This window comes from Neltuma alba, unplaced genomic scaffold, assembly GCF_004799145.2.
Source record: "Neltuma alba isolate B1F8T4 unplaced genomic scaffold, ASM479914v2 tig00010684_pilon, whole genome shotgun sequence".
In the NCBI taxonomy this organism is placed as follows: domain Eukaryota; kingdom Viridiplantae; phylum Streptophyta; class Magnoliopsida; order Fabales; family Fabaceae; genus Neltuma; species Neltuma alba.
Window position 1 is genome coordinate 113,931 of NW_021635524.1, and position 16,131 is coordinate 130,061.

The 16,131-nt window shown below is 30.6% G+C and overlaps 3 protein-coding genes across 3 annotated transcripts; all 3 read left to right on the plus strand.

The window, feature by feature from the left end:
* The first annotated feature begins 2,262 nt into the window (after positions 1 to 2,262).
* Positions 2,263 to 4,096, plus strand: LOC114758304 (50S ribosomal protein L18). The gene is made up of 2 exons (XM_028947336.1): positions 2,263 to 2,294; positions 3,593 to 4,096. The coding sequence occupies exon 2, from the start codon at positions 3,595 to 3,597 to the stop codon at positions 3,937 to 3,939; it is 345 nt and encodes a 114-aa protein (XP_028803169.1). The 5' UTR covers positions 2,263 to 2,294; positions 3,593 to 3,594; the 3' UTR covers positions 3,940 to 4,096.
* Positions 4,097 to 14,580: 10,484 nt separating this feature from the next.
* On the plus strand, positions 14,581 to 14,985 carry LOC114758262 (uncharacterized). Its single transcript, XM_028947294.1, has one exon. The coding sequence runs from the start codon at positions 14,581 to 14,583 to the stop codon at positions 14,983 to 14,985; it is 405 nt and encodes a 134-aa protein (XP_028803127.1).
* Positions 14,986 to 15,039: 54 nt separating this feature from the next.
* Positions 15,040 to 15,552, plus strand: LOC114758263 (uncharacterized). Its single transcript, XM_028947295.1, has one exon. It carries the CDS (start codon positions 15,040 to 15,042, stop codon positions 15,550 to 15,552), a length of 513 nt encoding a protein of 170 aa, XP_028803128.1.
* The last annotated feature ends 579 nt before the right edge of the window (positions 15,553 to 16,131 follow it).

Genomic DNA, 16,131 nt, shown 5'->3' on the forward strand with positions numbered 1-16,131 from the left:
AAGGACAAGGATGGTAACTAACCCTGGTTTTTGTGAGGAAAACGACGGTTTTTTAAATTATTAACACCATATGTCCTGTCAGCATACATGTCAGCAAAATAAACAACATTAGTAAAATATCAGCAAACTTAATTCCGTTAGCTTCTGGTCCAAGTCCTTATTAAACTACAAGGAATAACATTATGATCAAAATAAAATTTGATGGGTCAAAACCTATAATTTCAAATTATGAGGACTACTAAAGCTAAAATGAAGGCAAACTATAAGGAATAAAAATTATATCAACCCTATTATATTTTTTTCAAAAAAATTAATCTCTAAGTTTTTATAGTTTTACGTAATTTTTAAACAGGTATATGTAGTTTTTTTTTGCTTTGTATCAAATCTTACAGTTTTATTAAATTTTTAATCATATCGTCTTCATATTCACTTTTAATTAGATCATTACAGTTTCGCCAATAATTTAATTTGGTTTCTGTAACCTTTTTTTTAACCTTTTTTCTTTAAACTTAATTTTATTTGATTTTATTCAAGTGAATATAAATTTATTGAATTTCATTTATATAGAGTAATTTAGTTAATATTAATATTAATATTACATATAAAAATTATATTAATTTTTTTGCTCATTTACAATTAATATGCTGTAATACCCCTGGTCCTTAATATGAAAACTAATTGATTAATTTGAATAGATTAAAAAAATTAGTTAAATTAATTATTTGTAATAAATATATGTTGTCTTTCCTAAAGTATCATTGCTAATCAAGTGTCATTTGATGAAACATTTAATATGTGTAACTACTACAAGAACTCTCTTGGAAAGAATGAATAAATATAAAAGAAAAGGTGAATTAATGTTTTATACTTATAATCAAATTAAAAGTCAAGCCAGCTCTTATATAAAAAATGTGAATATTTCTAAAGAATGGACTTCTATGAATGCAAGAAATATTGCATTGATTCACCTTTGCAGAAAATTAAATCAATAAAATTAATTATAACCCTAACAGAACAAAATCTCCTTGCTAGAACTAGCAGTTGGCAGAGCGCATTGATTTTTCTCTGTGGAGCATTTCACACTTGGGCGAGCTTAACGTCGGATGCCGTCCACCGTTATCAGCCCTTGCGTATTCTTTCCCGGAAAGTATTGAAGAAGGTACGAATGCAGGGCTTTGTCTTCTCCGATGAGCCTGTTATGTTCAATCTGGCTTTGAATCTGGATTTGAATTTCTTCCTTGAGTGTCAACCCTACGTCGGACTCCCTCCTGCCATTTCATGTTTTGTTTTAATTTTTCCTTTCAATTCAATTAAGTGGAAGATCATAAAAGGGTATGACATCTACTATATATGAATATCTCAAAAATTTTAGTGGGGAAGATGCCCCTACTGAGGAGGTGTTTAGGTGGAAATAAAACCATGATTTTAAAAATATTTTTACAGTATACGAAGTAAATATGTAGAGGTGTTTATCTCGATTTGCAGAAAAATACTTTTAAAAAGTACTTTTACACTCATCCAAACACCCCCTACACGTAATATAGACCTACCTATGGAAATCGCATTAAAGGATGCCAAAATCTGGTTTAGGTTGTGACATTAGAATGATTCCTTTGATGAAGAAAACCTTTATCTATCTGTTATACATGCTTGAGCACAAGTGGCACTATAATTGAAATTCTTTGGGTTTATACTAATATGTAAAGATCAAAATAAATCACACGCTTTGTCAAAGACGTGCGGTCTAACTTAAGAAAAAATAAATACAAGCTCAGACTTTTTTAAAAGCCTATTTTATTTAACAAGTCAGGTTTAGACTCTCTAAAACCTATCAAAAATTTACAATATATTACATTCAATTTTACAAAAAGTAAGGGTCGAAATCAAGACCTAGAAATTTACTGTTCAATTTTACAGAAGCCAAGACCTGATAGTAAATGCTGGTAAAAAAAAAAAAAAAGACCTGATAGTAAAAAGGGACAAGCTTCATGACTGCAGCAACGTGTTCGATTGTTGTTACCTATTTTCCATGGTTTATAATTTTAAACATAACTGGTTAATTACTCTCCACTATCCTCAGCTTCTTTTACGATGATTCACGATTATTCCTCTTTGGCTCAAACCTAAATCCTAGCCGCTCCTGCTTGCTCTCCACTCTCTGTTCCCCACTATCGCGCTCAGCTGCTCCCTCTCCGACCTCTGTTTTGCGTCCGTGCTCGCCGCTCAACCACTCACTCTCTGACATTCATTTGTGCTCCCCGCCGCCGACCAACGTTTCTTGCCTTGCCTATCAGGTAGGATATGTATTGAATCATATTTGTTTTGAATGGGAATGGGAAATCGTTAATTAGATGGGATAGGAATGGCATAGTGTAGTCCATGTGAAATATTAGATTTGTTTCAAGTCTCTTTCCCTTTCCTTTTAAACGAACAACGTGTTTCAAGCTTGACCCACATCTTCTGAAATTTTCCAGGAAAGTTTAACTTGATTCTGTTGAAAATGCGTCACTGGTATCTTCTTATGGTTCAAAGCTCTTCTTTTTTACTTTTCTTTTTTCCCCTATTGCGCGACCTTTCTATAAGTAGGCATCCATTTATTAGACAAACTGGATTCCACTGAACCAAAAGTTCATTTCCCAGATCGATTATATTGGGGTATTTATGTTCTCAGAATTACCAATAAGGGCGAATTCAAACATGAAATTGAAAAACTTTGATGGGAATTGGATGCTTTCAGTTTCAAAATTTGTTTTAACCCCTTTTTAATGTTTAGCCATTGAATGCAGAAAAATTCGTAATGAATATTTTGTTACTCTAATCTCACAAGCTTGCAATCTTTAGTTCTTTTGTATAAATATATTTTTTAGGCATTCTGTTTCTTCTTTTGCAAAGTCGTATCAACTTGTACGTTTTATACCCATATATCTTCTGATAAATAGACATTGTAGTCTTTCAAAGAAAAAACCAAAGGCACAGATTCTAAAAATAATACTTTTTTTTTATCGTTATTACTTGTTAGATTGTGTTATGATCTAATATTATACATTTAATTTCTTCTTTTCAAGGTGTTCGAGCATGAAGAAGAAATTAGCTTGAAAATTTGATGATTTGCGACTAGTGGCTATACTATATTCGGTCTAAGTTGTTGTAATTTTAATCAAAATTGTTCTGTTGTTGTATTTGGTGTTAACTTGTTGATTAATTAGATTATACCAGCTCATATGTTGTATTTCAGATGATTTTGGATCGGATTGTGTTATTATAATTTTAAATTGGTTTATGTAATTAAAGCCTGTTTTCAGTCTGTTTAAATGCCTTGTCCTGTTTTTTTGCAATTGCCTGTTTTCGACCTGTTTGAAGGCCTAGGCTTGTTAGCCTGTTTGTAGGTTTTAAAATATACAGGCCTTTTAATAGGCTTCAGATTAGATCAGGCTTTTGTATAGGCCAGGTTTTGGTTGATAAAAAAGATTATAATAGGCCACCGGCCAAACTCAGGCCATTTTGTTACATGACAGGCCTGGCCTATCAAGAGGAAAGCCTAGCCTGGCTTGGCTTGTTTCCACTCCTACTGATTTGATACATTTCAAAACAGATATGGTGATCCCTCCTCCACCAAGGCCTCCAAGGATCATAGACTTTCTTAAGCCTTATGTACTGAAAATGCATTTTACAAATAAGTTCGTTAGTGCCCAGGTGATCCACACACCAACTGCTACTGTAGCATGTTTTGCAAGCTCTCAGGAGAAAGCCTTAAGGTCAAGCTTGGAAACGACCCGAGATGTGACTGCAGCTGCAAAGATTGGGAAGATACTAGGGGAACGCCTTTTGCTCAAGAATATACCTGCTATTACTGTTCACTTGAAGAGGGAACAGAAGTATCATGGCAAGGTTCGAGCTGTTGTTGATTCTGTTAGGGATGCTGGTGTTAAGTTGCTCTGATTATTCTCATAAATATTTAGCTGAAGATCGGGGACGGTATCCTTCTGGACCTTGTGTTGTAATGGTGGAAAGTTTCTGTATCACTTTAGTATAAATTCAGAACAATAATTAATTGAAGATGCTCAGTTTTGTTCCATTAAGTCTTTCAACATCATTATAACCGGAAAGTTCAAAATGCTAAATTCATCTTCTATGATAATATTGTTGATTAATGGTAAGTAGAAGTTATGACACTTGATGGTTGCATGTTTCACCATATTTGATTGAGAAATCACAAGCTAATTTGCTTCAAGGCATAAATGTTTATATTACTTCAGGTGTATACATTTCAATGTTTTTGAGGCATTTCATCCTCTCAGTTTCATCTGAAATTGATAGCTTAATATAAGACTAAGGTAAACAGAGTGTATTTGGCAAAAACTCAAGTAAATGATGGGAAAAATGTGCATGGGCCATGGGGTCTTATACATATTTTGCATTTCCTTTGTTGAAATTGACAGTCCATGAAAATGATGACAATCGAAATCGAGTCATCTGATTTTTCTAGGCAATGTGTCTGTCTACAATGGGAAGATTTCTTCCTCATTCTTCCTTTAGGGGCCTTGATTTGCACTCATGTGATTGCTCTTCTTTCCTTTCCTCAAACTCTGTGGCCGATGTGAGCCTATGGAAGAAATTGGCTGGCCTTCTTCCTGCTCTTATCCAAGCATGAGTTGGTTGTGATCAGTCTGGCTTTTGTTGATAAAATTTTATGTACCTGATTTCTCCCAACTCCATCGGAAAGTATCAGAGAAACTCATCCTTGGAGGATGATGGTATGAACTGGGGTGTCCACCAAATGGACCAGTTTAACATTGCAGCCGGGGAAAGTAAAACGCAAACAAACTGTGAAACGTATTTCATTGTGTAATTTGTGAATTCTGATTGAATTGAATGGTAGAAATCCTTGAAAGCCTAGGGAACATTTCAAATCTTCTAATTGCAATCGATGGCTGGACCTCTGGAATGTATTTCATGACTCCTCATATTTTGTTGTCTCTCAGAAAATGGGAATCGAAATGTGGGCCCTTATATTTGGGATGAGGGAGTTTTCTCGGAAAATTTGTTCTACTGGTAGTGGAGTTTCTGATCTAGATTCTTGAGATCATGCCATGCCAAGGTCCTACTTTCAGGATTAAGGGTTATTCCAAAAACTTTCCAGTCTTCTAGTGCCAGATGAGGTCCTAGATTTTCATGATGAAATAAAGGGCATTTATATCATTTTTTTTTCTTTTGGCACTCAAACTGTGTAAGTATCATTCACTAGGGAAGAAAACAAACTTCACAATGATAAAGGGAAATTTAATTTGCTTCCTTTTATTAGAAAAGTGGGGAACAATCAAAGACTGAGAAAATCAACATTTAGTTCTTGGCCTTTCCTAGCTATGGTGCCTGCTATATGATTAGCCTCTCTGCAAAATTAATGGGGAGATTCAAATCTCTATTAACAATCCTGATGAGATCTTCAATGATACTCTTCTGGTCTTTAATGTAAAAACTGTTTAACTAATTTGAGTAGATTAAAAAAACTAAACAAATTACTTGATTCTAACAAATATGACATGATTTTCCTATAAGACTTTTGTGTTAGATAAATTAGTTTGGAAAAAAATAAATATAAGAAATAAAATAAATTAAAGTAATATATTGATGATTAAAATTTTAACTAAATTAGGTAAATTAAGAAACCTAAATAAATTACTTGATTCTAACAAATACAACATGATTTTCCTATAATACATTTATGTTAGATAAATTAATTTGAAAATAAAAGATGAATATAAGGCATAAAATAAATTAAGTCTTATATTTATGATTAAAATTAATTTCTTAATTGAATCTTATATTTAGGATGGAAGAAGTATCAATATTTTGGGCTTAAATTATTGGCAAATTTGGCCATATTATGGAAGATATTTACACATTATTAGGATTTGTAATATGTAATAAGATCTCATATGTAATTGGGCATTTGTAATATATAATTAGAATCAGTCATATGCAATTTTGGATTAACAATATATAATTAGGGTAATTTAATCTTTCTCCCACTACAATTAATTACCCTCAATGGCCTAAATGTTTCAGGTAGCATTGCCTAATTAATTTTTTAACCAAAGACTTATCTCCAGTTTTTTTCAATTTTTTTTGGTTAGGCATTGATGTCTTTTGATTAGAGGGAATCTATTCAAGTCAATTTTTGTTAAAAAAGATGCTTATATTTAGTAACTAATAGTATCTCAGATAGTATTAGAAATTATTTATTTTAGTATAATTTGATTGATATCAATGTAACTGGGTGCACTTCAACGGTATTATGTTTAAGTAATGGATTTATAGTTTGGTTGCCTCGTATCATGTGCCAGTGCTCCCTCCTTATTACGTTTCATGTGTTTGTTGAAAATTATATACTTAATAAATTTGAATATAATGTAAATATTGATGGATAACGCACATTGTTTTTTGGGAAAACTACGCACATATTCTAAGGACGAGACTTTATTCATTTAAGGTACCACGAAATATCAAAATTATTAGCAGGTCCGAAGGAACCTTAGAGTATTATGTTCTAATTATAAAATGACATCACTGCATCTCAGATTTCCAATTCACATTTTCTCTGCTTTTGCAATTGACAATCTCAGCAGTGATTATTAACAACCCAATAAAAAGGTATTGACACCCTAAGCAATATCTATTGACAACTTATTTTATAGGATCACATAATCTCCACATAAGAGTAAATTATAACCAAATAGTATAATACAATAACTATAACATTGAAATGGGAAGCTTTTCGAAACTATTAATAACTTTAATTAAACCCAATAGGATTATAGCAAAATTTTAATGTAGAGATCTATTGACAACTTCAATGGTAAGTATTAATAACCTAAGGAGAGCTGTTGACAACCTAGACAGTATCTATTAACAACTGACTTTATATGATAATATAACGTCTAACAACTATAACTAACTAAATTATAACTAAATAGTATTAAAGTTGATCTCATGTAGTTGTTATATTTTACTATTTAGTTATAATTTGATCTTATGCAGAGGTTATATTATCCTATAAAATTAGTTGTTAACAGACACTGTTTAGGTTGTCAATAGCTCTCCTCGGGTTATTAATACTCACTGTTGAGGTTGTCAATGGATCTCCGCATTAAAATTTTGCTATACTCTTATTGGATTTAATTAAAATTCTTAATGGTTTCGAAAAAGCTTCTCATTTCAATATTAAAGTTGTTGTATTATACTATTTGGTTATAATTTACTCTTATATGGAGGTTATGTGATACTATAAAGTAAGTTATCAGCATACATTGCTTAAGTTGTCAACACCTCCTCATTAGGTTGTCAATAGTCGCTGTTGAAGTTGTTAATCATAATGGCAGAAAAATTCTGAATTGAGAATCTGAGGGGTAGTGATGTCATTTTATAATTAAAATATAATATTCTAAGGTTTTTTCGAATTTGCTAGTAATTTTGACATTTCGTAAGACTTTAGATAAATAAAGTCTCTTCCTTGTAACTTGTGAGTAATTTTCCCTTGTTTTCTTGGTTTACCGGACATGGATAACGCACATGCCACTTACTCATGCACCCCATTTAATAAAAAAAGTAACTGCTTATAAAAAAATTACTCATCCAGTCCTTAATATAAATCATATTTAACTAATTTGATTAGATTAAAAAAGTTAGATAAGTTAGTTAATTATAAGAAATATGACATGTTTTTTCTAAAACATCGCAATCATCTTTCTTGATATCTTATCTCTCTCTTCTAGTTGATTATGGTTGAGGGAGATTGATAGTAGTAATTTAAGAAAAATTGATAAATATAAAAAATAGATCTTATATTTAAGATTAAAATCAATTCAACAATTAAGTTTTATATTAATGACAGAAAGAGTACATACTTTTTTTTTCCCAATTTTATGCTGTTAAATTCATTAAATAATATCTGAAGACAAATTAATAACTGAATAATAGCACTCAAAAGGTTAAAATATACTTTTAGTTCTTTATCTTTACACAAGGTTTTATTTTAATCCCTTAACTTTAGAAAATAAACTTTTAGTTCTCTAACCCTATAACTGTTAACAAAAAATGATATTGAGCTCTTCAATATTAGTAAAATATTACCAAATACTAACACATTAAGTTTAATTTTTAAAATAATAATGATTATTACAAAAAATTATCATTTAAGATTAATAATTTTAGGATTAAATAATTAAAAATATATTTTTTAAAGTTAAGGGATTAAATTCAAACCTTACATAAAGTTAAAAACCCAAATGTATATTTTAGCCTACTCAAAATTTCTAAAGATACTGTTCATACCTTCAAATTTCACTATATGCTATTGAAAAATTAATGGGGAAAAAAATTAAATGTTGTAGTGAACATATCATATATTATAATTCTTAAAAATTAAAAAGGAGAAGTATTATAAGGTCATAAAGAAGAAATATACTTACTAAAAAGTTTTATAGCAATTGAGCATCATGCAAATACAAGTTCTAGGAAGTAATATTAGGTTCAAACTACTAACTTGTTATTGAAATTTTTGAAATTTTTTAGTGATTACATTTTTTTTCCTTGGGATCTTATAATGATTCTTTCAATTAAATAAGGGAGAGGTATAATTTTGATAATTAACATTTATATTTAATGAAAAAATAGATTAGTGAATATGTATATTTTTGAAAAGCTAAATTTTCAATCTTTTATTATTTAACTAGTAATTTTTTTGGGACCAAACTAGCAATGAATTAAAAATATTTGAAATTAATTTTATTTTCTAGTAAAGAATGGGGTTAAATGAAAGTTGTCTAGGATTATAATATTCTAATATTTTGACCCAAAAAAAATACAATTTCATCCTAAAAATTTGTAAACTTGCTCTTCATAATAAAAGTATAAAATATTGATAAATGAGTGAATAATCATAATATTGTGATCAATAAATCATATATTGTCATTTTCAAAGGGGGAAATTAGGATAAATTCTTCATTGTCAAATTAATTGATGCTAAGGAATAGGATCCTTTAGGACTAAAATAATAAATGAGCATATAAAATGCCTAATTTGTCCTTGAAAAGGTGAGTGCATATCAAGAAAGTCCATTTAATTTGCACTTTATTGAAGTTAATTGCCTTTTGGGGAAGGTAATTGCATGTTGGTTCATATTACATATTATAGAAGGTAATTGCATTTGAGAAGGCCACTTACCTATTATGGAATCTAACTGCATATTGAGGAAGGCCACTTGTAAAATTTAAATAAATTTCATCTTTTTTTTTTTAAATTTTATCTAGATATGCATACACACACACACACACACACACACATATAATACAATTCATCAATTTTGACTTGCAAGACATCATGACACACATATAGAATATCAAGATAAGAAGCCGTGAATGATGGGTTTCAATTATAAAAGAGGCATTGAAGGTAAATTAGAAGAAGAAGAAGAGAAAAGTCTAACAATACTCATCAATTTTAGAGACAACATTCTCGACAGCTACTTGCTAGATGTTCAAGGAAACCCTCTTGCGTAGAAATGTTTGCAGTGATTAGGGTTAACATATCGAAATAGTATAGGAGGGATTAAAGTACTTTAATTGAGTGAATTTTAAAACTTAAAATTTTATCTTTCATTTCTTCTATAAAAAAAAAAACTCCACTTTTGGAGGGGAGGCTAGAAAGGGGGAAAAAGAAAAGGGAAAGAAAGAGCCCCTCCCTTCTTTAAAAAAATATTTCAATCAAACAAAAAAAGGGAAATAACTCCTTCCTTTTCTGAAAAAATGTACCAACCAAATCAGGAAAGAGGCAAAAACCCTATACCAAACATAATGTTAAGGGATGAGGATTTATATGAATCTGGGTTACAGTCTATTCTAGGATTTTTTTTTTTAATAACATCTATTCTAAGATTTTATGGTTAATTTAAAGGATTTTTTCATTGAGATATTGAAATGATGCAATTGGACGATAGATTATGATTAATTTTTAACATAAAGACTTAATATATAAAATTTAGTTATACAAGTAATCATACTTTAAATATATAATTTTTATTATATCAATTTTTTCATGAAACAAACTAATCTTAGCTAGCTAGAAGATTAACACTATTATGCTAACAGACTATGATGTATATATACAAAAGAAATTTTAAATAAATTTAATCAAAATTATGAGACTAAAACATAATTTAAAATTATTTATCAAATTTTATTTATATATCTACTTTTTTATTTGTATATTTTTAAAGTTCTCTATATACCTCAAATATTTAGGTATGAAAAGAAATTTAAAATAGTCTAGTTTGTTTATTTTAAATGAAAATATATTGTAATATAAAACAAAAATTTATAAAACTTCAATATTAAAATAATTCAAAATAAATGTAAATAGGTTAAACATATTAAATAATTATGTTTATCAGTTAAATAAAGGATTATCAATTATTTTAAAAATGAAAAGTATAAATACATAATAGATCTCTACTAAAATTAAAAAAATATATTTTAAATTATTATGTTATATTTATTTGAGAGAAAATAAAACACATAGAGCCTACAGTACAAAGAAACTTTTATTTAAATACAACTCACTTATTAATAGTTTCGTTTGATGTCATATTTTTAGGTCACCAAAGCAAGAAAATTCATAATAACACCAATTGTTATTGAGGTAGAGGATCACTTGTAACAAATTTAGAATGTCATTTATAGAATGTTTTGAAGCCTCCAGTAACAAACACTAAAAGCAAATTCGAATTACGCGAACAGGTCAGTTCACAATATTCATTTAACTACTACATTTTTTTTTTTTTTTTGTATTTCATACATCATATGAGGGCACCTCACTTTTTCACTAGCCCACTTTGAAATTTTGTTTTACTTTCAACTATAGATGAAAACCAAAAATACCATCAAGTTTAATAATTTTATAAAGGGTTAAGGTGCAATTTTAACAATAAAGTTTACTCTAAGGGGCACTGGGCACCATAAAGTTTATTTGGGTGCAAAAATATACATGAAGTTGTCAAAAGGAAGCATCTGGCACCATGCCGTTAACATCCGTCAGTTTACCGTTAGAGGGGCCCAGAAAGTCAGTTTTAAGGTGCATTTTTAATAACAAAGTTTGCATCAAGGGGCATTAGGCACCATAAAATTTACTTGGGTGCAAAAATATACATGAACTTTGTAAAAGAAAAAAAATAACAAAAATTTTCAACTTCCATAAACGTCAATTAATTTTATTCTTTTGGGTCTCACCAAATGCTATATTTTCTCTCCATCAATTTTCACTTCCAAGTCGATCTATCTTTCTCTCATCATAGTCAACACGCATACTCTCTCTGTCATGTCGTTTTCTTAGCCTCCAAGCCTTTTATATGTATTTAAGCAAAACACATCTTTCCCTTCTAGGATATGAGATTTATTGTTTGCATCCAAGTACTATCTCCAGTCCTTAATATAGGATGCAATGGAGTAATTTGAGAAGATTAAAAATAAATAAATAAATAACTTTAAAATATTATATTTATTGTTTTTTCTCCAAATTAATTTTCTTGGCTTGTAAACTAATATATAATTTAATGATGCATATAAATATTTTAGAGAGATAATGTACTATATGTTATTGCGTCAAATAAATAAATAATATAATATTTAAAGTAATTTATTTATTTATTTTTAATCTCCTCAAATTAGTCCATTGTATCCTATATTAAGGACTAGAGGTAGTACTCGGGTGCAAGTAATGAACATCATATCCTAAAAGGGAAATATGTGTTTTGCTTAAATACATATAAAAGACTTGGAGGCTCAGAAAACGACATGATAGAGAGAGTGTGTGTGTTGACTATGATAAGAGAAAGATAGATTGGCTTGGAAGTAGAAATTTATAGAGAGAAAATATAGCATTTGGTGAGACTGAAAAGAATAAAATTAATAGATGTTTATGGAAGTTGAAGAATGTTGTTATTTTTTTCTTTTACAAAGTTCATTTATATTTTTACACCCAAGTAAATTTCATGGTGCCTAATGCCCCTTGATACAAACTTTGTTGTTAAAAATGCACCTTAAAACTGACTTTCTAGGCCCCTCTAACGGTAAACTGACAGACGTTAATGGCATGGTGCCAGATGCTCTCTTTTGACAACTTCATGTATATTTTTGCACCCAAATAAACTTTATGGTGCCCAGTGCTCCTTAGGGTAAATTTTGTTGTTAAAATTGCACCTTAACTCTTTTATAAACTATTGTTTTTTATTCTAAGAAAAAAAAACCGACATAAAAGAAATACAGTTAAAATCACTATAAGTGGTTAAATGTATAGTAGTAGAATTTGAACAGTCAAGCTGAATTTGATACATTAGACCTAAACTTATTAAAATTGAAATTTAAAAAGAAAAACTATTATTGATGCATATAAAAATCTATTTATATCTAAAGCAAAATAAACAATTTCAAGAAACATTGATTTGAATAAATTTTAATATTTTAATAGTTAATCTATTAATATCAAAACTTCTTCCTATTGTCCCTTTAAAAGAATCCTCAAGGAGCCTAAACACCAAATTCTGGAGACACTACTACTGTGTTGTAACTCTTCACTCCTTGAATGTAAAAAACAATTATTTAAACTATTTAAATAAATTTTTTTTTTCCATATTCTGATATTTCAATTAGCCTACTTTAATTTTAACATCTTAATAATAAAATTGTGGATATGAAAACTTCTCCCCTTTAACCCACCCTCCAAAGGGGGAAAAAAGATCCTTAGGCAGCCTAAATGTCAAATTTCAAAATTATTTCCAATGTGTCGCACTTCTTCACAGGCAAATTAAAGTTCACTCTTGGGAGTCGCAAATATTATATTGGCTGCATAACTATAATTATAGAAAAAGAAAAGACCTAATGTGAAAGGAGTAAAGATTGAAAGCTGATTTTTTTCACGAAGAAGGCCTTATGGGTTGCAAATTTTCCCCGATGTCATTGCCAAGCGTCTCCGAGATGCAAGGAACATCACGTGGTTCGTAATTTTTAGTTTTGTCCTTTTCTGTTTTATTTCCCTGATCATCGAAAAAAAGAGTAAAGACTTAACTCATGATATAATCACACATGCCATAACAATTTAGAGTGTGTTTGGATTGGAGGTGACAAAACTGACTTTTATTCTAACTGACTTTTATAAATTGAAGTTAGAGTAAAAGTCAGTTAGGTAATGTGATTTATGTTTAGATTGATGCTTATAAAAAGCCAGTTACAAAAACTAAATCTTGTTTGGATGATTAATAAAAAAAATAAGTTTGGATGTAAAATAACTGAAAAAGACATGAACTTTATTGAATATTAGTGTTTTATATTATATGATATTAATATGATAATTGTTAAAAAAATAATTAAAATTATAATTGTAAAATAAAAATATCTATTGGTGAGAAAATTTTGAACATACACAGAATATAATTAAATACATATAATTAATTTGAGAAGATTAGGAAATTTAAATAAATTATTTTGAAATATTTATATTTATTTATTTTAAATTAATTTGCTTGAGTTGTAAACTAATATGTAGTTTAATAATACACATAAATATTTTACAAAAATCATGTAACATAAAATATAATTAAATAATTTATTTAGTTTTTTTAATCTTTTTAAATTAATCTTATATAAAAACATTCTCTCTCTGGGCGAAAAAGTAAAAGCATTTTGTCATTCACCCATGTGGACCCCATCAATTGCCGTGTAGAAGGCAAAAGTTACATTTGCACTCAACAGCAATCCAAAAATGTGTTTACTTCAAAAAAGCTTCAAACCGCTATTTCACATGTTCCTAAGCACTTTTCCTCCTCCAAACGGTGATGCAAACATATCCTTAATAAGAAACTTTTTTGTGGAGTTTTTTACACGTTAAGAAAAATACAAAGAGAATATAAGAAGCATTTACCTCGAATTTATTCCCAGCATACCATGGTCAAGGTTTAAGAGAAAATTTGGTTGCCATTGAACGTTCCTCCAAAACCAAATTGAGAATTCCTAGGCGACATATATCAAGCAAAAACAGTAAAGTTTAATATCTGGGGCATATAAATGGGTAAAAATTTAATCTTCTCTTTAGCATGGTTTTCAGATGGTCAATCTCTTTATCATTAGAGCCAACGACACACACACACCCCTTACCTTGTCAGTGAGAAGCCATAAGCAGTCTTTCCATTAAGCTTAAATCAATGATGACTTCACCAGGCTGAAAATCCATAACAAAAACTACCAGACTTGCGATGGAGAATGCACAATCCATTCTATATGAGGACAGAGGCTTGTAAGAATTGTGGCCTATTGACGAAAAGGAAATCCTTAGAAAAGCTAGTTTTGTATGAGAAAAGAAGTTTGAACGTTATAGTTATCCTTTCTAGATGAAATGCTTACCAACACTCTCATTCCTGAACTAAACATAAACCTTTCTGAGCAGAACAACGTGGCTTTATTGTCTCTGAAAAGGAGGAGGATTGTGTTAGGCCCTCGACAGCCAACGTAAAACTCTATCGAATCTTTTATGACATGGATCAACGAAGAAATTGTGCTACTACTAGGTCATTGCCTGGAAGTGACGCGTTGTATGGCTCGAGTACAGTAAGAAGTGAGCAAGATCCGCTGCATTGTCGCCCGAATCTAGTGTTAAATGAGCAAGGGCCACTGCACTCTTATGGACGGAGGCGGCTAAAGAAGTTAGTTTATAAAAGCAAGATCAGGTTTGACACTTGGAACGTTGGCACACTGTATGGTAAATCAAGGGAGGTGATGGAAGTAATGGGCAAAAGGAAGATTAATATTTTGTGCCTACAAGAAACTAAATACATTGGAGAGAAGGCCTTCGAATTTACTAATGGATTTAAACTTTGGTATACGGGAAAGGTAGGCACAAGGAATGGAGCTGGTATTATCATTGATAATGAATGGAAATAGAATGTGGTGGAATTCAAAAGGATAGAAGACAGAATCATTTCTTTAAGAATAATTATGGGGAGGGATACTATCAATGTGATTAGTGCGTGTGCACCTCAAGTAGGAGCAGAAGACCATCTTAAGGAGAAATTTTGGACGGACATGGAGGGTTTGATTCAAAGCATACTAACCATGGAAAAGATTTTTATTGGCGGTGATTTTAATGGACATGTTGCTAAAGACGCGAGACAATATGCTGGGGCTCATTGTGGTATAGGTTTTGGAGTGCGTAATAATGAAAGGCAAGCTATTATTGATTTCTCCCTCACGTACAACCTCAAGATTGTTAACACTTGTTTTAAGAAGCGGGATGAACATTTAATCATTTACAAGAGTGGAACCCATAGGTCGCAGATCGATTTCTTTTTGGTAAGGAATCCTAATAGAAAACTCTGCACAAAATGTAAAGTGATTCTTGCAGATGGTGTGACAGCACAACATAGAGTACTGGTCCTTGATGTGCTTATTAAGCGTATAAAACAAAAGCGCCAACAACTGTTAATCCCAAGGGTTAAATGGTGGCGTTAAAGGGAGAGAAGCAAGAGATTTTCAAAAGAACACTTTTAAATGAAGGGGTTTGGGAGCTACAAATAAATGCTAATCTTATGTGGATAGAAATGACTAAAAAGGTCCAGAAGGTTGCCAAAGTAATCTTGGGTGAATCGAAAGGTCGAGGCTGGCGAGATAAAGAGACGTGCAGGTGGAACGAGAACGTGCAAAAGAAAAGTAGGCATAAACAAGAGTGTTTTAAAACAATACATTTGTATAATAATGCGGAAAATTGGGAAATGTACTGTGTAGCTAAAAAAAAGACTAGGAGAGTAGTGGCAGAAGCTCATGCTAAAGCTTTTGAGGAGTTCTATAATCATCTAGGGACTAAGGCTGGGGAACAAAAGATGTACAAGATCGCAAAGAATAAAGAAAGAAAAACAAGAGATTTGGACCAAGTAAGATGTATAAAGAACAAAGAAGGTAGAGTTTTGGTTACTGATGGTGATGGTGATATTAAGGATCGTTGGGAAGCCTACTGTTATAAGCTATTTATTTATGGGAGTGAAGGATTGACTTATGAGCTTGAAGATTTGACAATTGGAGAAGAGAAACATA

Bases quoted from the DNA above. Each gene is read 5' to 3' on its own strand.
- LOC114758262 (XM_028947294.1), top strand. From the start codon at position 14,581: ATGGATCAACGAAGAAATTGTGCTACTACTAGGTCATTGCCTGGAAGT.
- LOC114758304 (XM_028947336.1), top strand. From the start codon at position 3,595: ATGGTGATCCCTCCTCCACCAAGGCCTCCAAGGATCATAGACTTTCTT.
- LOC114758263 (XM_028947295.1), top strand. From the start codon at position 15,040: ATGGGGAGGGATACTATCAATGTGATTAGTGCGTGTGCACCTCAAGTA.